Here is a 26,524-nt window from a genome sequence, read left to right as displayed (position 1 = left end):
CAATATGTGTATTTGCCAGATCCAGGATTCAAACCTGGGCCCACCACATTATAGCCCGACTCTTAACCCACTCGGCCATCGTGTTTTTTAGGTATACTTAAAGAATGAAATATCCGAAAAGTAAACCTCGAGCTACTAATTAATCAATAGGATAATTAAGGTCTATGAAAGTACAGGATAGGGAGGAATGGAATCAGCTCGAAGAGGCCTGTATTCAGCAGTAAATTGACAACAGTAGATTTTTCAAATGATTATTGGTAGGTACTATGTTAATAAAAAAAACAATAAGATGACAATTTAAAAAAAAACTTTATTGTTGTAAAATCCTACAATAGTAAAACATAAATGTTCTTCCAAACATTGTGTAAATTAGAAGTATTTCTGTAATGGCTCCCCGAGAACAGCTTCGAGTGTCTGAACAGACTTCTGAGTTGCTGCTTCAACCGATGGAACTTCGTCCTCGAGCAACTCGGCCAAGAAAGGAACACTCTCGGGAAGTAGCGGCAACCAGCTGTCTCCTAATTTTGTTGCCATCTCACTCATACACTCCACACCCATCAATCTAGACAATAAAACAACCAATTGCAAACATAAGTTATTTGTCAAAACAAAAAAAAACTAATTAAAAATCTGGCCGAGTGATGATTTGTTTTTACCACAAGCGTTTTTCTATTGTTTATTGGTTAAAAAAGAGAAATAAATCCTACACATCCAAGTGGACCAAACAATGGCTATTGAGAAGAAACATACACTCGCATATAAATTTACCAACGATTTACAAGACAATCCAGCTGACTGGCAGAATTATTTAAGAATGGTGATATCCAAATTACGAAATAACATAAATTTGCTAAGAAACTAGTCTCCGTAGTTAAAAGCTTATTTATGTAGACCATGTTTATAAATAAATCAGTATTTTTTGTTTAAATATACTAGTGGCGAAGGGTGGAGCAGTTGAGATCCGCCATAAATGGTGCACACTAAACTTTGTCAGTCATACGTGTTTGTTTTTATTGACATAAGACTACAACTTATTTACAGATGGTTTTGGTTAGTTTTTAAAATTCAATTAAACCCTGCGAAACCAAGCCATAATACATAATAGCAGTGGCGACCGGTGAGTTATTTTACTGGGAGTTCACTTTTTTCACCTGTTGACTGCAGTAAAAAGGCATTTGCCTTCATCAAAACTTCACCAGAAATTCAAAAAAACTATTGGTTTTTTAATTAAGTACATTTAAAAGAAATCATAAATAACTCACCATTTATTATTTGTTGTACCTCTAAAAACAGTTTTTCTTGAAAAAAAAATGGATTTTAAACTTTTACACAAACTGGTTGACACAAACTATTTGTTTTGACCAAATTATTAGTAGGTACTACCGAAATATCTCGTATCCGGCAGTGACCGGGATTTATTGTTCATTTGTATGAGAAATCCATTCTTCTGTTTTTCATAGACACAAATTTTTCAATTACGCGTTTGTTGAAGTCAGGAATCTCTTGTACCTATCATTTTTTTTTCGATACTGAGCATACATAATGCGTTCAATCTTGGTTGCGCGATGGTATTTCTACTAAAACACTTAATCTGTTTGAGTGTGGAAAAACATCTTTCGCTTTCCACTGATGTCATCGGAATAGTACAAATTAAGTTTAATAGTAAAATCGTTTCCGTAAATGTGTCAATGAGACAGGTCTGCTGCTGCTTTTAATACGAAGGCGTTCTTCAAACGTATTAGAATGTTTTTTTAAGTACTCTACATCAAACGGTGCCATTTAAAAAAAAAACTAATGTACACAGTAATTAAAATATCACATTGAAAAATAATTTAACAAACGCGCACCACCGTTTTACATTAGCAATAAGCGGGAACTGAATGCCGATCTTGATTTGTTGCAGCCGGAAACCACGACAATATTACAAGCTACAATACTATAACTTGCCAACGCGTGACAATCTCGTCTTCATGTTAGCAAATGTTTTATTTTATTGAATGTACAATTATTGAGAATATTACCATGAACAATGCCATTTATCGTTCAATTCGAATAAAAAATAGAACTTCCGCTTATGAGAAGCAATATATTAAGGAATGACTTACTTCAAAACATATTAAGAAAATAAGTGACCTGATTTAATGTGGCTCTTGAAAGCAGTAACTCATCAAAATTGACATTATTAAAGCATTTAGCCATGATATTTTACGATTTCCACCCTACCACGCATGTTAAACCCCCACAGAGCTAGTTTGGAGAGATATCATAATTGATAAACATTGTGAATTTAGTTGTCAAACTGAAAAAAAACTTGAAGTTTATTTTTAAATTGTACTTCGCTTAAATTTGAGAAATGTTGTCAACATGTGCGGAAATTTAATATACGTACTGTGAAACGAATTTATTTTTATAATAATATTGAATAAAAATTGTCAAACAATAATTGTTGTGTAATACGGGCTGTATGGTTTTAAAACCGAAGATTCCCGACTTTATTCGAAGTAGGCATTCGGACGTGAGCGACGCGTAGACCACGTTTCACGATGAAAAAATATGTACATATTGGTTTTACGTGTAACTTTTGCTCATTGCAAAAGCATTAATCGATATAAGATTTCCGGGCGCTTTCCGACAGACGAGCGACACGGTTTATCGCTCAAATCTTTAAAATAGCCGGTTAAAAACACATATTAGAATTTGTTTTTGTATATGAATTAATGACCACGGTAATTAATAGATCAGAACACTTTTAATAAATCAAATATAAATGAAATACTTATTTAAAAAAAAATCTTTTCGCATAAATTGAGTGGGTGGGTGGGTGTTCACCGCTCGAGCGCTCTCATGAACAAATCGCCACTGCATAATAGTCAAAAAATACTAATATCTAAAATTATGCAATAAAATCATACATAAATATGAATATTTTATAGATAGAATAATATTTTTTATCTATTACTAGCTGAAGTACCCGGCTTCGCACAGGGTCGCTTCGTGGTTATATTTATCTTAGATATTTAAAAAATAATAAGAGGTAATTTTTTTTTTAATATTAAAATATCTGTGTTATACAATATGGCAATATGAAAATAATTCTAATAGGAGTATAGGACAAACAAAAGACCACTAAATTAAAATCGAATCCAAAGTATGCAAACCAAGGCCTGAACAAAAACGATGCATGAGTGCGAGTGAGAAAGTATTCGGCACCCCTATAATCTCTGCGACACGCGCTAGAGTAAGATAAAAGGTCTACATATGTTTTCGTTAGTTTCCAAAAGTATCGCCAACAAATCGTGGAGAATCGCTTCACGTAGCATCGTAGCTCGTGTTGCTAAATTGCTATTTTTTGTGTTAGACATAAAGTCAGTGGTAAATATTTTTTGTTAATAAAGTAGGAAAGATGTTTCTGTGTGTTGTATTAAAATATGGTAGCCGTACTGATAAGCAAGAATATGGTATTACGTTTCATAGGTAAGTTGATACATGTTCGTGATAATTTATTTGTATATTATTATATATATTATCAGTGACCTAGTGTTTCTTTAAAATAACTTAAAATATGGATATCTTTACCTAATGGTTGCATTTTGACCGCTTAAAAATACTATATAACGTAAAAAAATAGAAAATTATATTTTAATTCTGAGCGTCTAGTGCGAGCACTTTGGGCGAGCACCACCGAAATGGTCTATGGTCTCGAACATTTGTAGACGAATGCGTTCGCTCGCTCACAAACCAAACGCATGGCACGCAGCTTCATTTAGCAATGCAACGGGTGGCGTCTAGATGTATCTATAGTCTATGATGCAAACGTTATTAATATGTAGTAAAAAAAATCAAAATTGTTTGTTTTGTTCCACAAACAAACAATAAACGTTGTATTTTATATAATACTAATTTAGAAACCTTCGCAGGTGTACGCACAACAACTCACAAAAGTTTCATCGCAATCGGTTGAATGTTATAGGAACGCATACGAATAGAAGAAGAAGATGATTTTCTAATTTAGAAATCTTCGTGGGCATGCGCACGACAACTCACCAAAGTTTCATTGCGAATAGAAGAAGAAGGAGATGGTTATTCTAATTCAGAAACCTTTGCAGGTTTTGGCACAATTATTGACGAAAGTTTTATTGCAATCGGATGAATGGAAGAATATAAAATAAAAGAAGAAGATGGTTGTATTAATTCAGAAACCTTTGCGGGTGTTACCACAACAACTGACGAAGGTTTCATCGCAATCGGATGATTAGTGTAGGAACCATACGAATAAAAGAAGATATAATGAAGAAGAAGAAGCAGATGGTTGTACTAATTCAGAAACCTTTGCAGGTGTTGGCACAACCACTAACGAAAGTTTCATCGCAATCGAAAGAATGGTGTAGGGAACATACAATAATAAAAGAAGATAGAATGATGAAGAAGAAGAAGAAGAAGGAGATGGTTGTACTTATTCAGAAACCTTTGCGGATGTTACCACAACAACTGACGAAGGTTTCATCGCAATCGGATGAATGGTATAGGATCCATACGAATAATTTATAAAGTATAAAGAATAATGTATAAAGTATAGGAACCATAAGATATAATGAAGAAGAAGAAGAAGATGGTTGTACTTATTCAGAAACCTTTGCGGATGTTACCACAACAACTGACAAAGGTTTCATCGCAATCGGATGAATGGTATAGGAACCATAAGATATAATGAAGAAGAAGAAGAAGATGGTTGTACTAATTCAGAAACCTTTGCAGGTGTTGGCACAACCACTAACGAAAGTTTCATCGCAATCGGATGAATGGTATAGGGACCATACAAATAAAAGAAGATAGAATGATGAAGAAGAAGAAGATAGTTGTACTTATTGAGAAACCTTTGCGGGCGTTACCACAACAACTGACGAAGGTTTCATCGCAATCGGATGAATGGTACAGGAACCATACGAATAAAAGAAGATATAATGAAGAAGAAGTAGAAGAAGATGGTTTTTCTAATTTAGAAACCTTTGCGGGTGTGTGTACAATAACTGACGAAAGTTTCGTTGCAATCGGATGAATGGTATAGGAACCATATGAATAAAAGAAAACAGAATGATGAAGAAGAAGAAGATGATGATTTTTCTAATTCAGAAACCTTTGCGGGTGTACATACAACCACTTACCAAAATTTCATCGTAATCCGATGAATGGTATAGGAACGCATACGGGACAGACAGAAAGACAGACAGACAAACAGGCATACAGACAGACAGACATTCATTTTTATATATAAGATATAGCCTATACTCTTCACGAAAGTGCAAGCAATAAGTTAACAAAGTTTTATCGCAATCGGATGAACGGTATGGCAGTGCATTCAATACGAACAAACAAACAAACAAACACACAAACAAATATTATTTTTTATATATTAGAAGATAGTTTGGTTAGGCAGAGCTAAATGAATTTATAAAAATGAACCAGCAATATTATGGGTAATATGTATTCTTAATCCAACGAAAACAAATAAGTATGAATGAAAAAATGTGCACAATTTTGTGGTATCTCCCAAAATATAGTCTATTATAATAATATATTTTATAAAATAAACATTAAACAGATGTTGCACGACCGTAACCTTAGACGAACTGAGAACAAGCGCGGCTTGTACCCCGTACACATGCACAAGTTTAACTGCGCAAACCGAATTTGCAGTTAAAATTTCAAGCGAGTTAAATTTTACGCGTGCCGCACTTGCGCGGTGTACAGTTTTGCCATCCACACGCACGGGTTTGCCTGCGCAAAACGGTTTGCGCAGGCAACACCGTGGTGAAGCATGAGCGTGTGGCCGGCCTTTTAGGTAAAATGGTGTCAACCAGAAATCATTAGTGGCAGGTGAAATGCTAGATGGTGCATACATGTGATCAAATTTTGATAAACCAGTTTGCAGATTATACCTATGACTCGTTAATCAAATTTGATGTTTTTATTTAATTATTAACATCATTTAAACTTGATTTTTCTCAAAACTACGAATATTAAGGTTATGACATATTAACCTACCACACAGATTTATACATTACAGTTTATTTTGAATAAATTTACTTCACTGATGGATATGAGAAATGTGATATAATAAATTGTAATACAAAAGAAAAGCTCTTACATCAAAAAATACTAATATCAGCAAATAAAAAATGACTGGTTTGAATCGGTTTATGATTTGCAATGGGAACAAACCATATCGAGTGCTTAAAGTCAGACAACGTTATCTACAAAAAAGTGTTTTTTTTTTTTTTTTGAGATAACGTTATTTTACATTTACGGCTACATGATAGTCAAACAACGTTATGTCAATCTTTTCTAATTTCTTATTAAATCGTCAGTAAAGTTTAACGCTAATTACATAAGTTACCCTTGTTTTCATATTTTTTTAAATCTATCCCTATAAATTTTAACATCATCATAAGCAAGATAAATGTACAATACACAATTAATTATAAAATATTAACATTAGGTTTTAATAAACATTTCCCTTGTTAAGTTACAAGAATCTAAAATAATGATTTTTGGCTCTCCTGTAAAGTTGCACTTTTGTAGATAGTGTTGTTTGACACTAAGCCCTCGATATATTAATACCTACGAGGCTATTCTAAGCTAAATGTGATAAATGTATCACGTTATGTATTCAGGTAGTTAATTATTACAATAAGTTAACCATCTGAACTATCAAATAGTGCTATCTTTTAACAGCCCCTCTCTCTGCTGTTATCTCTTAGTGTGAGATAGAGTATGTCAATTATATACTGAGAATAGAGATGCAAAATGCGGCTGTTTTGAAAAATAATTATGTCACGGCTGCCGCCTTAATTTATAGATCCCCCCCACGAGCTGTCAAATATGGAGTGACTAGTAGTAACGTAATATTTGTTTTACTGCATGCTGCAATGACATGACTAATAAAATTATAGGTAATGTTATGTTTAACGTTTCAATCAAAATTTCGAACATATCAAGTTCGGGTGGTAAAAAACATAAATACCCCGGCACGGACATACCCGAATTTGACTGAATAGACGTATTTCACATGCATGTGTACCAACTTAAATTTTCGCCGTATTACAAATTTACCAATTATTGTAGATAACCGCTTTGTGTATTGAATGGCTTTTGTGTTAATTTGGACCAATGAAAATAACGGAAACATGCTAAAGTTGAAACTGTTAAAAATATATAACTGCAATAATATTGCTTACCTAATATCAGCATCATTATGTCTTGTCTTCAACAATATTTGATAATTCAACGGCTTCCATAATGAATCGTCAGCCGTTGCAACTGCAAATTGTGAAATGCAAGGCGATATCAGAGTCTTGGCTCTTATCTTCAGTAGTTCCATACCACCGATATCATTATCCAACTGATCAACCAACGGTTGCATTATTGTCTCAAATCGGTCTTTATTGACAAAATTCTGACTGTCATATAAAAACACTGAATGAAGGGTCTTCAAGATGTTCTCGATGAGAATACAGCATTTCTCCTCTGATTCGAACACCAAATCTCCAGTTTTAGTTTTGTTACAAGCGTCGAGCAACTCCGCAGCATTTTTCACAAAATGGCCGGCAAACAAAACGAACAGGCCTTTGAGGCTTTCCGCCATACAACTGCTCAAACTAAAAAACATAGGAATAAGTTAATCATCATCATCTACAACCGATTACTACATTTCAGAATACAATTAATTGGTATATAGACTTCGACTTCTATATCAAAACGTACACGTCACTGCGGCCATTTCTGGAACTAAAACCGTTGCAATACCGCCAGAAATGCAAAAACCGCATGGCGTAATACTTATCGCAAGTGCCATGACGTAGATGTCAATATATAGAAGCCGAACAGTACACACCATAAGAAGAATGAAAATAAAATTGCTAGAGCAGTGAAATTACATTTCATGACAAACTAATATTTTTCAATAGATATACATAACAGGTCTTTGAAAATCCTTCATAAGATGTTACTAATCATTGTGCCAGTAGACAATAGGGATTGCAATCTAAGAACCTGTCTTCTGTCTGGGACTTCAATCCTTACAGTGGAACAATTTAACCTTCAATATGCGCGAATGCAATTCCTTCTAGGGAGCAGCAAATAGGCTGGGCAAATGTGATTATTGTTACGGTTGCCATTGATCGACTGCACTTGCATCAAGCCTATTGACCTGTTTATTGAAGTCTGTCACCTTTATGTCAAAATTATAGAACTTCACACTAATGTGCATAATAGTATATTGTAAATAATCAAGCAATGACAGACTCTACGTAATTCATATAAAATCATCTTTTCGAAACTTACATTCAACTAGAAAGTGAATGTTTTTGTATATAATGAAATCATTAAAAATCGATTATTTACAAAATGAGGGATACTTCTGGAGAGCTTTAGATGTTCTAATTAATACTTAATCACCTGAGGAAACTAAAAAATTTGAAATTTCTATCATCATAGCAACACACAAAAGAAATATTTATCTTACCTGTAGAAAGTGATTGCTCTCTCTCGGTTGTCACTGTTTGGAGTTCTCACTGCCCAGTCAAATATCTTAAAGTATAGAGGTCTGAATGATGATTCTGATAACTTCAATACCAGCGCAACGAGAGCGTTGATAACATGACCCTCGATAACATCTATTTGTCTCGGCGAGACTTCATATTCCTCCGTAAGATCACTCCTGAATTGCAGAGCCAGCAGGAAGAACGTCGTTAAATCTTGCTGCAGAGATTTGAATTCAGTGCTCGTGACCCCGACAAAACTATCAGCTAAAATATTCATAGCCGGCCCGATGGCATTAAACTTCCCTTTTTTAAGAAGTAAGGAATAACACTGTCTTATGACAGGAATTAAAACTCTCGGTGCTATCGTTGTTGATATTTTGTTTTTGATCAGAATCAATTTCGTTAATATCGGAGAATTCTTGTTGTTGACATTGTCTGTGTTTTCCCATTTTGCTGATAAAACCGAAAATTCAACAAGCAACTTTTCCAAATATGGGCTGAGAAATAGTGGAATAGTTTCAATAATCTTATAAACGGCTGTAATGACACTTAGTAGCACTAATTCTGGTGTGTCCGCTTTGGTTTGGACTTTCAGTATCTTAATAAGCGCCGGCATGAACTTGGGTAAGTAGGCAATAGCGTGCGCCTTCAATTGGCTGCAGAGTTCTGCTAAACATAGCACAACTGACGCCATTAGGTTTCCGGTTAACGTAGATCTTGTCAAGTTTGTGATCAACTCTAAGATGGGCTTGAATTTCAAAGGATCGTCTGTCGCCAGATGTCTCACAATCAGCTTCATAGATAGAAGAGCAGTTTGCTGGTTCACTTCTACTTCTTGTTTTGTATGGCCTTCCGATGGAATTTCATCATTGTTTATCTCTGAAATCGTACCGACGAGCGGTTGCAATAAACTATACATAATGTCCCTATCGCATTCAGCGAAATAGGAAGGTTGGTGCTGGAGTTTGGTATTCAATATTTCCATTGACTTCCTTCTGACTGTTGATAAATTATGCGCCATCAGTCCACGGATAACCGCGGTAAACATCTCGACTGACAATAGAGTATTGACGTTGTCCAATATTTCATAGCTGTGATGGAGCATTACTTTCCAATACTTTGCTTGAGGTTTTCCGATATTCTGATCGGCCGTCTTCGATACGACTTGTATATAGGTGAGAATATTAATGATAAAAACTTTATACAGTGGTTCCATTACCGATTTGTCAGAGATCGATTCAATTTTATGAATTAATATTGGAGATGACAGAACATTATTTATGAATGTGATAATAGTGTATTTAAAGTGGCGAAGATGTTTAGCAGTATGCGAAGGAATTGAAAATATTGCAGCTGGATCTGTTTCGGCAAGTTTATCATTGCCTTTATCCGATTCCTGTTTGTCCATGGGCAGCGTTTTTAAATATGTTATCAATTTGATACAACTTTGCATTATAACTTCAGGAGGAAATTCTAGAACTAGAGACATTGCAAAATCAACACGTTTGATGGGTAGCTCTGCATCAGCAACCTTTTTGTGGTGGGTATTGACGCTGATTTTCTCTTCTGCGCCATGCATGATGTGCGCATCGAATGTCAGTCCCAGGAATGTCCACAGAAAATGTTCAGAGCTCAGCGTCAGTAGGAGCTTTTTGAATAACGGTAATCTTCGATGTTCCGGAACATCCAAAACAACATCCACGAAGATTCTAAGGACCGGAATAACTCGCTTTTCTAATTCATCAAGTTCTCTCTCGCTGATATTGTTTATATCATCGCACTTCACCAGAATCGGAATGACGGTTTCTATGATTCTCGTAATGATTTGGAAGCTGTAAGCGTCGTCGTGCCTGAGGACAGATGAACCGATAAACGTAAATATAGCCATGATGTGGTGCAATACTTTATCCGGCAACATGAAAGCCGCATGTGACAAAAGCATCAGAGCATGATTATGAGTTTGCGGATTTTGAGTTCCTCTTATGCACATGACAATCAGCTCGATGTCCAATATTCCCTTTGATAATTTTCTAGATTCTCCATTCTCCATGGGACATAGTTTTTGACAACAGTTTAAAATACAAGTAAGCAATAATTGCTTGGTGTATTCAACTGCAGATTGTTCCTCGAATTCTAGACATCTCTTCAGAATTTTGAAGAAAATGGGAAGAATAATATCGAGACCTGTCAGTTTCTTCTTGTCCTGAAGATATTCAATGAGAGTGACTCCTCTTTTCCACTCCTTTGTATCTAAAGTTGCTAGGGGCGGTGAACCTGTTTTCAATTTTTTAGGTAGGAATGCTTTACTTTTGTCACATATGGCAATCATAGCCATCAATTCATCAGAGAATTGATTAGGGTTAAGTTCAATCCTTTTCATTGCCTTTGACGCTGCTGATATTATACTGATGTCCATACCAAATGTTCCGGCTTCAATAATTCCCGACACGATATCCTGAGCTTTATTTATAGGTAAAACGGCAACAAACTCTTGATCGATCTGTTGCATCATTACTGTGCATAAATAGACTTTGCTACCATCGGCGAGAGTGACCGTCCTCGTCAATTGCTTCATTGAATTTAAAATCAACTTCCACACCACATCGTTATCCATGCATGGCAATATTGTTGCAGAGTCGATTCTAGAAAATACGTTGCAAATATATTGTGAATAGTATATATTTGTAATGCATGTATTATCACTCAATTTTTCCAATTTATCAACGGCAACTGCAGAAAGAGTCGACAGTATATCACCAGAAACTTGATAAAGAAGGCTAGTGATTTTACTTTTTATATTGTACGGAGTGTTGACATTAACCACAGCTTTCAGCAATGCTTGCAATGTGATTTTCGAGGTTGCTTGAATAGATTTTTTCACATTGCGCACTGATAATAAAGTATGCAGTATCGACGGTAGCTGTTCATGGTCAAGTTGTATTTCTTCACGCCGGGACAATAGCTCTTGGAAGAATAGCTGATAACAATTATTAGAATCACCAGTTCTTTGAAGAATGACTTCGATTATGTCTAAAGAGACTGTTCTCACTGCCAACTCTTCAGAGTTAAGACACAAAAGAAGAGACAAAACAATTATATCAGAACTGAATATCCATGAGATATCTTCTGTAGTTTTTTGAAACAGCAAGTGTAGAATTCTTATTGATCTTATTTGTACAACTGTCGAATCGACTTGTTTCAGCGTATCAGATGCTTTTTCACCATAAATAAAATTCGATATGAATTCCATTTTAAGCTTTGGTGTGAAATAGTAAGTATTCAAAAGAGTATACAGCAATGGACTGTAGGCTTTTTCATATTTCTTGCTACAACCGTCTATCAAAATTTCATACATTTGGATGAGAAAACATCCGCTGAAGTCAGTTTCTGTGAAACTTATCCACGAATTGGAAATATTGTTTAAATCGGTGGACTTAATTAACCGCTCGAGGAAGAATGTCACACATTGAACAGGGAGTTTATGAGTATTACATGTTTCAATGAACACAGTAATCGTACCATCAGACAGTCTATTTGATACCTTCGAGTAGGTTAAGTTAAGTTTTCCAGCGAATTTCATAAACTCATTCAAAATATCGAGACTGTCCTGTGGTGAAGTTTTATGTTGCAAACTGAACGATAGCAAGATAATCGCGAACATTTTCGATTGGTAATCGGCTTCTGTCAACGATGAGTTCATAATTTTAATGAGACTGTCTGTATTCGGCAGCCACGATCCATTTTCAAGTATTTGAAAAATAGTTTGACATATCAAAGACGGACTACTTTTAGTCATCACTTTGGAAACGTCCCCGCCTGACAATAATGCTTGTCCTAGAGGCGATTTGATTATACTCTTCACCGCTTGAATTCCTTTAACACTGGTCGGGAATAAATATGGTAAGACGGCGAGGCAGGTCGTCGGATCCGGGTCGACCTGGTCAAATGAACATAGACAGTTGAGTGCTACGCAGGATGGTTCCCACCATGCTGCCTCTTTGAGACCTTTTTGAAGAATCAGTTTCAATTGGCAAATAAAAGATTCCTTTGTAATAAGATCTGTTATAGTCCCGGTCTTCAATGACAGAATCGTCATTACAACTTCTGGATCTTCATCATTCAATCGATCGACTATCGATTCTTTCAAAAAGTTTTCATCAGATTTTTTCAAATTGTTAAATTCCGATATGAGATACTTGACCGCTTCGACTCTCATGATACAATTTTGATGGTAAAGCTTTTCAAATAAAAATGAATCACCCAACTTTTTCAACAGTTTTGGGGCGAATCCTAAAATGCCGTTCAGAGATGTTCGTCTCTCTTCAGATAAGGATTTATTATGCTTCAACTCTTGTTTTAGAACCGTATCAAATTCTCGAGGATACTTCTGTTCGAGAGTTTTCAAAAATGACGAGTACCAAGTCTGTATTGCCGAGATATCTTCTTCTTCATCATCTTCGATTACTTCCATGTCAGAATCCTCCATTTCTTTAGGTTTTACTTTCATACAGTAGCTATCGATGACACATCTGAAAATCACAATAACCCAAGTGAATGTGAGAGAGTGAGTATGCAGAGACTTCTCTGTTACACCGATTACAATCCCATTACAGGAGTAGGAGAATGGGTGAATGCGAAATTTCAATAATAATTGTTAAGCTTTTACATAATACTGAATACATAAAATATGCAAGGTTTTCATCTATACTTTACGCAGTTTAAAATAAAATTTGAGAATACATGAGTGAAACACAAAAATTTGTAAGTTATCGAGACACTTGATTTGATAAAAACATCATATTATGAGTAAACCAATATAGAATTATTTTAAAAGATAAATGTATTTATGTGAATATAAAGTATTTTTTTATATACCTATACATTTGTTCATTTATCCAATTTCAGAAGTTAGTTAATCCAACGCAAACAAAACGTAATAATAAAAGTGGTAATCATCTGGATTTCATACTGATCATAATTATAATAATATTTATAAGTTATTTTGTTTTTTAATTTACTATGAAATTCGATTGCTAGAACATAAATAATTGCACATGCTGGGATAATTTACAATAAAATATTACTCCAAGAGTGTCTGTTCAATCACGTGTCAGATTCATCAAACGGGGAACACCTCAGTATGTGGCATGATGTTGATTCCGCAACAGTAATTTTCACACGTCAGATAGTAATTTTAAACACAAAATGACTAAGATATGAATTAAAAACTGAATTCATGCATTTGTAAAATAAATCAGTCCAATCGATATTTATCCCAACACGAAAATAGCAATAGAAAACCAAAATACGTAAGCATTTAGTGTTAGTTGATGAAAAATACAGCCTTGACATCCAATGCGGTAGGTCATCCGTTTCTGATACCATGTGCATGTTGTTCTTTTAATATGTGTTTGATCAAGTAGGTACATGGATCCAATCGGTTTGAAGAATCACCAACAACCATTCCTCATAAAGAAGTGTGTTAATATTACCCCCACCAAATGTGTACTTTTTAAAGTAATATTTATCTGAGTAAACCAATATTAGCAGTAACGGAACATGTGTCATTTAAATAATGTAATTTTTAAGCAATTAAACCACTTACTTTATTATAATTACTGCTGAAGATGTGTTTAAACTAATTTCAGAAGCAATCAACTCAGGTAGTTTGGAAAACCGTTTGAAGTTTTCAGTATTTTGCTGAACCAAAGCCAGAACTCCAGTCATGAAGGCTTGCAAAAGCCGAGATATATCAGCTCCACCGTTAACGACCAGATGGAGATTTAAACAGACCATTTTCATATTGGCCGGGGATAGGTTTGAAAGAGACTTCTCCGTTATGGGCACGAAACGATCCTGAGTTTGATAAACGAGTTGCAGAAGTAGAACAGCTTCATAAGTCAGACTCGGGTGAAACGACATCAGTTTTTCGACAAAGTGCTCGATTATTTTTTTCTTCAGCTGTGCTTTAGAAATGAGCTGGCCCGTTATCATGTATGCCGCAGCTCGCAAGTCTTCGAAAGGCGATAAAATATTTGTCAACAGGCCAGAAAGAATGTTGGAAATATGTGACTCATTAATTATTTTAGCGTGTTCTAATGCACCCACAACAGTGGAGCAGTAAAAAGCAAACAGTGTTGTCAGTAAATGGGCTTTATCACCGAATTCCTTGACAGCTTTCACTGTCATGTCAGATATAAATTGCAACATCGAAGGGTTAGACGCACAGTGATTAAAGAGAACAGGTTTAGCGAGGGATATTCCAGGTTTTTGCAGGGGTTCCAACCAATTCCATCTGTCGGTGGCATCTTCCACTTTTAGTATTTGCAAACATCTGACAAAAATTTTCGTCTCATGATACGGGAGAATCAATCGCATAATTTCATCTTTGTTGTATCTGTGAATTTGAAATCTGTTTATTAGCCATTCCAATGCTTTATGGCTGGATTGCAGTAGAAAGTATGGTGAGAGGTGTAACAAGAATTTCCTGATAGCCTTGTTTATCCTTTTATTTGCATCCTTGGTTTGTATAGCTCTCTCAAAGTCTTTTGATGAAATACTAAAGAGAGTACTTTCGTATTTAGAAAATACGTCGTTGATAGACTTCAGTTCTTCTAAGCCACTCAATCCTATTTCATAAAATGTTTCTCTGTCAATAGAAGCAGCTTCTTTTGGATCAAATAACAGCGAGGTTTTTTTCTTATCTTGTTTGTAAATTGACGATTCCGGAACAGCAAGCCTTTTGAGCTGCTGGGCAAGAGATGTTGTCATTTTTTACTATAGAAAATGATCTGAAGAAAAATGTTGATTGACTTACTTTATTAAAACAAAACACAACTTTTTCAACACTAATCAACCACATGTCAAAATTTAAATAAAAATTTAACCTCAATTGACAAAAGTCAAAACTCAATATTGTTGCCAATATCAAAATACTCGATACTAGTTACTAGATCAGTGTTACCATCTTTTCAAAGTGGAATTATAGTACAGAGCCTGCAAAATTATAGTATTTGGTTAAAAACTATAGTACGCGTTGTCATCTGTTGAAAATGTATAGGTTTTTTGTTTCTCAGAAAAAAAATAACGGAGAATTTGAGAAACTCCGAGACCCCTTTTTATTTAGGTACCTCTTCCAACTAAAAATGCTTAGCGAAGAATTCAAGAAATTTCATTTTTCGAGCAATTTTTTTCCAAGTTTACCAAATCTTCTTATATTGCGAAATTACAGTACTTTACAACAATTTATTTAATGGATATGTCGAAATTTTAGTACTTTTTACATATTTTTTCCGATATTCAAAATTACACATACAATAATAATTATAGTACGGTTGGCAACACTGACGAGGAGCTAAAGCAGATTAGAATTTCATGACAAGTTGACGTTTCAATAAATATTTTGCTGTTTTAAACACAAAGAAATAATTGAATTAATTTTTTGTATTGGCAACACTAATTAGTAGTTGGAAATCGCGTTCCCGCAAAATCTGATGTTTTCGGACCGTTCAGTTGGATTTGTTTGATTTGAAATACTGAAACATACCTAAATAGCAGCAGAAACGAGTAACATTCATGATTACTACCAAATGTAGCTGCAAACAAAATATCTGTGAAAATCCTTTGTTTTTTTTAATCATGTTACTTTTTGTGTTTAGACAACACTAATTTTTAGACGTTTTAAGGAATTAAATGCAAATTTTATTTGATAATTACTATTTTTGATACTTACGAATAAATTTACGCAAATCAGAAAAAAATACCCTGCTGCTAAGTTTTATGACGACCATAAATTATTATAATAAATACTAATTTACGTTACACCCGTCTTCTCATTGTCATTGTGTACCTACTACCTAGTGGATAAAAAATTGATGCATTTAGGTTTACAAAAGTCATAATTTTATTGTAATATAGTTACATTATAACTACCTATTTAATAATAATCTAAGAACAAAATATCTCAACCCGATTAGATGATTATTAATTATTATTGAATTCAAAAATATTATTAGGTATATTATCTGTAATGTTGAATATCTTCAAAATAGCCATTTTATCAATGATACAATAATATACGATTTTTAATGAATATAATATCCAATCTAAATAAGCTACTTTTGTCATTTCAAATATCGCGCTTATCGAAAGAATGAAACGAAATGAATTGAATTTTGTTGAGCGACCTCACTGTGTGGCGATGTGGCTTCCGTGGCAATAGACAAATTTGACTGACGCCTGCTACTTCTGTTCTGCTTGTACTTCAGCCGTGACTGTAGTCATTCGAACACTTCCATGTTCATTCTCTCGTATTTCCCCATATTTGCAGTGTTCCTTTCAGGTCGTGTCATTTGTGAGCCTTCAATATTTGGTTATTAATGGTATTGTTGTTTGGAATAAAGGCGATTGGAGATTTATTTCCTTATTTTAAGCTGATATAAGTGGTCAGCTCTAGTTTTAATAGGTAGGTTATACCCTCCTTTTATTATTGCTGGTAATCGTGTAAATGCGTCATAATAGGTTGATTAATCTTCCAAGTTATTTATTTTACTTTTAAACAACGGCGGATTAAAGTATATCCTAATTGAATTGCATATTCGCATAAACAGACGTGTAAACTGTCAGTTAACCCAGCTGATCGAACGGTATTTGTGTGGTAAAAGTCCCCATATTTATTTATCTTTTGTGACATCCTTATCTATTATTTTTGCAACACAGACTGTGTGCGTAAATCGCCTGGCTCATTAGAATTCACACTGTTTATGCATTAATGGACCACCGATGCTGACCGTCTGGATTTTTTTTTGTTATTTTCATCAAACCTGTATTCATTTTTCATATCGAATTTCACGCTATCGGAACGCATAGGTCGTTTATAGATATGGACGAAACGATGTCAAATAATTTGCTGTCACTGTCTGTATTAATGTTTCAAAACAGCTATCAGTCGATCCATTGTCATTTTTTTTCAACGAATCATTTCTCTGAATGAATTATTATATGTGCTAAAGCAGTATGTAATAATGGCATGCAAAAAATAAATAAAACCATATTTATGTTGATCTACTTTCAAAGTTATCATATTTTGACGGTTTTCAGCAATGGCAAATAGAGGAGGAAGCGCTCAGAGGCCCAATGGGGCTCCGCAAGGCAAAATATGTCAATTCAAACTGGTGTTACTGGGAGAGTCGGCCGTCGGCAAGTCTTCCCTCGTGCTGAGGTTCGTCAAAGGACAGTTCCATGAGTATCAAGAGAGTACCATAGGCGCAGCGTTTCTCACTCAGACCGTCTGCTTGGATGATACGAATGTTAAATTTGAAATATGGGACACTGCCGGTCAAGAAAGGTTTGTTTACAAAATGCATTCTTAAATTATAGTAGAAGTGATTGCACAATTTTATTAGTTTTTTTCTGAGATAGCTTTTTAATTTGTACTTATCTCTTTCACTATTTCAATAAACCATATGGTTATTACGCCCATAGTCCATGCGCAAGACCTGTTCAAATTTTAGATATAGTTGTATGTTTCTTATAGTTGAAGTTTTGACAGAAATACAGATAATTTAATAAAAATTAATCTTTAAATTGTGCAATAATTCATAAGTCTCAACATAGAACAATATTTGGATAATGTACTGACTGTAGGCATGGTGAGCTCCATGATACAATTTATTCACTGACCAAGAAGAAAGAAAAACACAGCGAAACTTTTTATTTCCTTAATTCTTTTGACACACGTCAATTGTTTTATAACTTAAGGTTACACTATGAAGGGTCTCAGATGCTGTATCCTTGGGTGTTACAGATTGTGAACAGTTTTGCCATGTCATGTGACTTCAATACAAACATGCTTAATCTCATTTATTCATTTAATCAATTTTTTCATTACGAATAATTAAAACATTTATGCACAATACAGATTGAGTTGAGACTGTATACTGCAACAACTAATAAACTAATTTTCTTATTGATGTCCTGAACATTCAATTTATTATTTGTATTTTGTCACTTTAGTGGTGATTTGACCTACTTCATTTATATGAAGCGCTTAGTTTCAAATCCTACTATAACGGTTTTTGAAAATTTTTGAGTTAGATATGTACTTAGATGGATATTTTTGTCACCTATATGATGGCCAAAGATTGAACTTTAAAAAACGTCAATACGTACGATCAAAGATTAGGGTATATTTCAAAACCCGCCAAAATGGTTGGGTGTGCTTTTCAAATACCCCTAAAATGGAAAGCCAAAATACTCTTTAGAATGTAACAAATTAAAAGATAAATATATAAAGTTCACAGATTTAATAGATCTGAGTTTTTCTCATTTTTCTCAAAACTACCTAAAATCGATTCAGGGATTTTTGAAACTATGCGCGTCATTTAGAAAATGGTTTTATTTGACTCTAATACAAAATTATATGGTAAGTTAAAAAATCTAAGTTATAGTGCGAAATCTTTACGGTGATAGGCGGCGGCTTGGAGAACTACATCCCCTCTCGCGTTTCAGTAGTTTCAATACTTCAAAATCGAAAACCGTAGACAAGATACAACACGAGCGCCGCCGCCAGGTCTCACGTTAAAGATTTCGCAGTCTAGTGTTGAAAATTTTGTATTTGATATGACAACACTTCAAATGGTCACTGCTAACCTTTTAATTACCACATTTAAATAACACGTTAATTATATCTAACGGCCAACGACTCCAAACGCGCCAGTCGCGGTGTTAGCACTAAATGAGTTAACAATATTGTGGAATAGGGCAGTTCAGCCTGCTTCAACTTCTCTTGTAAATCATCAAAATATTCATATTTTTAATAATTATTATACTTACCATCTACAAATAGTTTTAAATGTATTAACAATCCGTCTCCAATCGAGAGAAATAAACATTATGCAGAATTATTTGTTCATTATGAAAATCTCAACTAGTATCCAACTCATTTTATTATTGAATCAGTGTACATATTGTGCAATATGCATTATTTTTGTCTTTTGATGCCTTGATGTGTTACTTACATAGTGCTTTCTAAAAAAAAATATTTACAAATACCATTTTGCAAGATTCAAACAATGATAGCAGGCTACTCTACTTATGCAACTTGACTTGGCCTTCTCAATTATTTCAGTATACTAGGTGGAATAAAACCGATTCGTAAATTGGATGCAATACCTCGATGGAGGATTTTCTTATTTTTTTTGCCTTTTTTAGTATATTCCATTGTATTGTTTAAAACAATATTGTTCACATTAGGTTTTTTTAAGAAACTGTCTTTTCGTACATTACCTATGTAATATTGGCAATTATGTTTTCAAGGATTAAAATGTTCCAAATAAGGTTTGTCAAGTCATAAAATGTCATAGATTCACGCCACGCCGTTGACATTTGAATTGTTGACTGTTTCGTGTGTGATCCGTCACTTGTATGGTTTCCTCTCTGTTACAGGTATCACAGTTTAGCACCCATGTATTATAGAGGTGCGCAGGCAGCTATAGTAGTATATGATATCACAAACCAAGTAAGTTATTTGTATATTGTAAAATGTTTTAAATTATTATTAAAAAAATTTCATCCAAGGTTCACTCCAGAAATAATTAATTATTGGGTAGAAATTAAATCTTTGGGAATATTTTACAATGGTACTGCGATTTATTAAAACAACAATAATTGTGCTGAAGTATTAATTACATTTTAATTACCACATTTAAATAACACGTTAATTATATCGAATGGCCAACTGCTCCAAACCGCGCCAGTCGTGGTGTTAGCACTGAATAAGTTGTTTATCATGAGAATTAGCTGTTATCCATTCACACAAAACATTGTCTCCATCGAGATGGATTCAAACACTCATACCAATTGGCTACCCTCGTAGTCTAGTTTGTAAGACACTGGCCTTTCATCCGGGAGCTCCGGGTTCGATCCCCGGTGGGATCACAATATATTTGTGATTTTCTCGAAGCCTGCGTGTTTGATTGTTTCACTTCTACTACTACATTACTATTTCACTACACTACTTCCCACCTTAGGTATGTTGTAGTGTTGGAAAAAAAAATATATTTTTTAAATAACAATAATAAATGAATTTAATATAGCCCGTGGTTCGAACCCGTATCGCATGGCACTAATGACTGGGGGCATTCTAGCCTTCCGCCCCCCCTCGGTGATGCTCTTTTTTCTGTATTTGGTTAACTAATATTATTGGAACTATGCCACGTTTACCACTATTTTACTAAAATTATTTAAAGTTATCAGGGACATTAAATGGCTTACTTCTGTATGTGGATAAAATATAAAATTAATATAATGGTCATTGCAAGAAGATATCAATAATTCACATTGAAAGTGCAATTTACATTCATTGACACCTACAATGGCGGAGTGGTAATGTATCCGCTTGTTAAGTCGAGGGTCTGGCAAAATTCACATGTTGTTTTTTCAATGCACGTTGGGATCCAGAGCATGAACATAATAATATGTTGAGCAAGTTGCTAACATCCATTTCTTATAAAAAACATGTTCTTAAGCCTCTTCATGAGGCAGCCAAAACCCACACTGGATAGTAGAGCCAATTGAAAAAATAATTTACAAAGAAGTGGGACAAGACATTCATCCGGTAAATGCTGACAAAAGATTCTCACCATGTGTTTGTCGAGCTTCTATTCCTCGGACAAATCTATAAAAATGTATATTGTCGATTTTAGGACACATTCAGCCGAGCCAAGACGTGGGTGAAAGAGTTACAGAGGCAAGCGTCACCGACCATCGTGATAGCGCTGGCAGGAAACAAAACGGACCAGGCCAGCAAGCGGATGGTGGAATACGAGGAGGCGCAGGCTTACGCGGATGAAAACGGACTGCTCTTCATGGAGACCAGTGCCAAAACGGCCATGAACGTCAATGAGATATTTTTAGCTATCGGTGAGCTCTCCTTTCATTCATTTTGCACACCACATCTGTTTTCGATTGATAGTATGTATATGAGTGTGTGCAACTGATAAAATGTTCTCTGATAACTGCCTCACTTCACACAGGAAAGACGTAATGACATTGTTATTACAATGAATTAGTTGAATAGTGTGTTATGATTAAGAGATATTATTTTATTTTCAGTTTTCTCTAACCTTGTCTGAAGTTTTTTATATTAAATATTTTTTAATTATCAACTCTGTTGACATAATATTTCATTTGTTTGTATTGAGCTCCTGCCGTAGTGTGCAAACGTTGTATTATTGCATACAGTTATTAGCTAGGTTATCGCAAATTCGATATGGATTTCTTAAAATTATTATGATAAAGTAAACAATGACAGCATTCTCTTCAAGATCTTTGGTATTTTATAATATCGTACCACATATAAAAAATATTTTTCAACACGTGTTTCTCTTACATGGTGAGCTTTATCGAGTAGTAGTGATTGCCCATGATTTTATATGTGTGATATAAAAAAAGAAAGAGTAAGCACATGACGAAGAAATTGACAAATAATATTACAAAATGTTAAATTTTTAGACGTGTGTTTCTCTATCCGTGCCACACCTTTATTGTTGAAAATTGATTCAATCTTTGGGGGTACGCTTCTGACCCCGTGTCTCACCTCATATTGCTGCCAGTATGTTGTTTTTGATGAGTTTCTTTTATGGTACCAACAATGTGGTCTTCAAACTGTGCATATTTCATCAATATGGCTTCAGTAGTTTTTGAGTGATAACGGACAAACGTTGAAGTTGTATTATTATTATACATAGATGAGTACCAAAATTCACGGTTGAGATAACACCGACTGTGACCAGATGTAAATCGGGAAGGCCAATATTAGGGTTCATGAACATATTGGATGCCTATTATCAGAGTATTTTAAAACTTTGAAATCTTTAATCGAAGGTTGGCAACTAACTTGCAGTACACCTCCCAATACTGGGTCAGTCGTATCAAATCCTCAACACTGGACATTGAACCATTTCCAGAGATTGCGTAGCCAAGAGAATCACCTTCCCCTGCGTTATGAGTTGGAGTAAATCATACTTCTCATCGCAGAACATAAGGCCGAAGTATGCAGCTTTTCTGCACTTGATAGTTGCATTTCATCGAAAATATTCAAATCTTTAAAATCCTTCATCGCACAAATAAAGTAGGCTCCAAAATTAATAGATTTCTAGAACTAAATCAATATATCAACAGTAATACTCATTTGTAACTTCGAGATTTTATCAGTTGTTCCGGATTTTTCACATTATATACCTCTTTTTCTACTTAGTATTACATAAACTTGAGTGTAAATTTTGGTACTCTTACTTGAATGAAACATGTGACGTAAAATAATTTCTGTATGTGGTTAATACCGAGAGATGGATTTATATTTTATGTTTGGTCTAAGATCTGGAATGGATCTTGGCCGCCACACGAAAAGATTAAGTTGCAAGAAAGGGATGTTAGGCACTTGCTCAACCTATACAGTCCACGTTCTGGGTCCCAAACACACTGGAAATGTGAATTGGCCAGACACAGGATTCAAGCCTTATGTCCACGACTTCATAAGCCGACATGTCATCACTCGTCCATCACAGGCAGTATGTTTTAGCGATGTGATGGCAGCATCATTGTATTCAATTATTACAATAGATATTTGAACATGGAACTGATGCTATATTTTTATATATAGGTGTTATTTTTGTTATGAATGTTTGTGGATTGGTGTTCCTACAGCAAAGAAATTACCAAAGAACGAACAGCCGAGTGGCGCCGGGGGAAGCGGTCAAGGTCGTCGTCTGGCCGAAGGAGAGTCGCCAAAACAAGTCGGAAACTGTTGCAAGTGATATATACAATCCCAGGTACATACATATATACTTAATCACTACTTACGCCAAGGGCACTTGTGATTCTTTTGAACTGACACTCCGTATAACTATGATTTATGACAAGAGAAATGGCTGTCACACTATTAAAATCACATGATATAGCCTTTATCTGATAAATGCATTGATTCTGACTGACGAGTGTTATTATATTTCTTATTTGATTGTAAAAAAAGTAAATTATCATGATTGCTGTTGTATCTGGGCCTCGACAAGGTGAAGGACATTTTCCCAACCCATTGAATCTTTACATTGGATGAGACATACATTAAAAAAATCAACATGTGCTGTTTAGCCACATGAGATCGAGCCTGTAACCTATAGCTTCAGAGATGGGCTCTACCAACTATGCCATCGTTGGTTTATTTGAAATGTGTGAATACATTTTCTATGTGCATTGAAGCTACTGGAAGAAAATCCAACATTCCAAGACCGTGGAATGTAGGTTCTCGCTGTCTCGGATAGTTTATATTTTGATTTGATGAAAAAATCCCAGATTAATTGTTCAAAAGGCCACAAGTGAGACTCCAAGTCGGAAATTGAATCAGTGATATTTCATATAAAGATAAAATCAGTAAGTAAACTATTGTACAACAAAATCTTCTTGGCTACGCTTCTAGGCGCTGCTGTCTACTAAATGGGAGGACCTTGTTAGTTTATAATGGAATTCCGGGTAAAAATGGGCGGAGCATGTTAGTTCACAGTTTTAACACGTAGCCAAAAAGATGTTGTCGTACAATAGTTTGATGATTCCATAAAAATAATAATTCGTCTCCGACTTGAATTTTCTGCCAAAACTGTTGGAATTACTGTATTATATTATGCAAAACTTAGGATATGACTCACCTGGCTACATACATACAACACAATTGTCATAATAATATGTCACATATTAGTTATGTTTACTTTGATTGTAAATTTTCATTATGCTGTCATTTTGAACAATGTACACAATTCACGCGTAAGAACCAATTTTGTTGATTGTTTTAAACTTTCACTTCGATTTATTCAAATCCATGGGAATTCTTGATATATTAGCATGACATCTTTTTAAAGAAATTTACACAACCAAAGATATTGCATTATTTTTTTTTACTTATCTACACAATTACATACTTTTCTATGACATTTTATCTATCTGTCAAAAAATCGTATCGAAGGAGCTTATGCTTATCACTTTGTATTTTTAAATTAATCAAAACTAGTGCACAATGATTTTAGTGCAAACTTAAATTTGTAGATACAATTCTAACCTTTCTTTTGTTCACTTCACAATATGTTTAATTTCGAATTCTGGATTTTTTGAACACATGATACGTATATACACATAATATGAACACTTAACATAAATACACTTCAATATGATTTGGCGGTTTCCAGTAGTAGTGCTATTGACATTATCTGCAGCAGTCTAATATGGCATTTGAAATAAAACTCTTGGTGAAATGATCATTGTCTACCTGTTGGATGGCAAATTTAATGTCTGATATCAAGTTATAAAGTCTGAAGCGGTATATTGTCAATAATGTTGAATGAATTATGAATTTAGTTACAAAAATATTGTGTTGTCTGTTGTAGGTTGAGGAGACGACAGTGAGGAGTGTCAGTGGAAGTGGATGTGGAAGTGGAAGTGTAAGTGGCAAAGATAGTATAAGACTGGTTCACCATCGAGTGATGGCAGGTTGAATTATCTTTTCAAGTTGCCGCATTGAAGAAATAAAAACATTTATTTACATAGAGGAAGAAAATGATCAAACAATGCTTCATTTAGGTGTTATATTCTTTTTATTAATGATAAATTTCATTTTTAGTGGCATGGTATAATAACATGTCATTTTTAGTTTTAAAAAAGTATATTATTATGTTTTAAATGTGATACTTTCAGCAAGTAGAGGAGAGTATTGTAATAATAACAGAGCGAATAAGTCAATGATTTTTTTTATTGCATTCCAAAAAGTCGACAGGCGCCGCTTCAGGTAAAGCGGGCTCCCGTAATCGTCGAAGCGTTCAACTCGCCCCGATCATGTAAACGAGATGATTATGATTATGTTAGTAGTGGATGTGAAAACCTCCGAGCGGTAAAGCCGACCCGGCGATCGATAGTTCTCCGGCCGCATTGGAAATTAACTGGAAGTGTAAAAAAATTTAATTGGTTTATTACAAGGTGCCTTTTGTTTTGAGTTTTATTTATATCGTCTTTTCATATTACAGATATATATTCCTCTATTGAGTTTTTTTCATTTACCTGAACTTTTCAATGTCGTAAGCCTGCAATACTTTTAGACTAGTATATTAGGCTTTGTAATATTTTCGCCAATTTTATTCTTTGGCTTAGTATAAACTTATGTAAATTAAATTTATCGATTGAATGCGACTTTCTTATCAGTAACTTATCCGAGACGTACCGTGTAAATATTTTTGATCTTTTCATAGCTACTAACTTTGTATGAATTTGAAACTTCAAGAGTATGATAATTGATAGTCTTTATTTAATTATATTATATTATATTATATACACATACATATGTATCTACTAATGCTTTATCATTGAAGTGTATTTTCACCATGATTTGGATACATTGAGAAGCCTATGTGTTAAAGCTACACAATTCTATTTTATAAAATAATATAAATGTATACAAATAGATTTATGAATCATTGTCTATGTTACTACTATAAATAGTAAAATGAACTTAGAATAATATACTTTGGTACATTCCAAAATGCGCATTCTCATAATATTGACAAAATAATATCATGAATGATTCATACTTCCTTCTTTGCTCCGTACAAATTTAATACTGTAATGACGCAGATGCAGATGTTGAAAAATAAACTAATTCTTTTTACATAAACCTTTTTTTATTTTTAAAGTGTTTCTATTGATGTCCACTATTTTGGATCTAATTTTTAGAAGTATCAATTTGTTTTTGTTTGGAATGTACCTAAGTAATTAGTGTTAAATATAATATAGTCAATGTCATGGGTTCAGTGGACACTGTAAATTTGTTTATTTTTTTCATATATGTAACTTTATCCAACACAATATAAAGTTCAGTTGTGAAATAATATTTTATTTAATAGCTAAGCATTACAATACATTTCTATAATCACAATTTATACTGTGTT

The 26,524-nt window shown here is 34.3% G+C and overlaps 2 protein-coding genes across 2 annotated transcripts; one reads left to right on the top strand and one right to left on the bottom strand.

Annotated features, from left to right (window-relative positions):
• Positions 1-290: 290 nt before the first annotated feature.
• Positions 291-15,448, bottom strand: l(2)k09022 (HEAT repeat containing 1 homolog l(2)k09022). The gene is made up of 4 exons (XM_085955871.1): positions 14,146-15,448; positions 8,522-13,069; positions 7,236-7,655; positions 291-562 (listed from the first exon to the last, which is right to left on the bottom strand). The coding sequence occupies exons 1-4, from the start codon at positions 15,309-15,311 to the stop codon at positions 370-372; spliced, it is 6,327 nt and encodes a 2,108-aa protein (XP_085811997.1). The 5' UTR covers positions 15,312-15,448; the 3' UTR covers positions 291-369.
• Positions 15,449-16,800: 1,352 nt separating this feature from the next.
• On the top strand, positions 16,801-25,772 carry Rab5 (RAS oncogene family member Rab5). The gene is made up of 6 exons (XM_085955394.1): positions 16,801-17,004; positions 17,640-17,886; positions 19,986-20,058; positions 21,245-21,461; positions 23,247-23,371; positions 24,974-25,772. Exons 2-5 carry the CDS (start codon positions 17,642-17,644, stop codon positions 23,354-23,356), a joined length of 645 nt encoding a protein of 214 aa, XP_085811520.1. The 5' UTR covers positions 16,801-17,004; positions 17,640-17,641; the 3' UTR covers positions 23,357-23,371; positions 24,974-25,772.
• Positions 25,773-26,524: the final 752 nt, after the last annotated feature.

Source organism: Rhyacophila brunnea, unplaced genomic scaffold, assembly GCF_057557595.1.
Source record: "Rhyacophila brunnea isolate RB1 unplaced genomic scaffold, BYU_Rbru_1.0 scaffold_5, whole genome shotgun sequence".
NCBI classification, from domain to species: Eukaryota; Metazoa; Arthropoda; class Insecta; order Trichoptera; family Rhyacophilidae; genus Rhyacophila; species Rhyacophila brunnea.
Note: the sequence above shows the minus strand (reverse complement) of the source record. Positions and strands in the feature narration are given on the sequence as shown.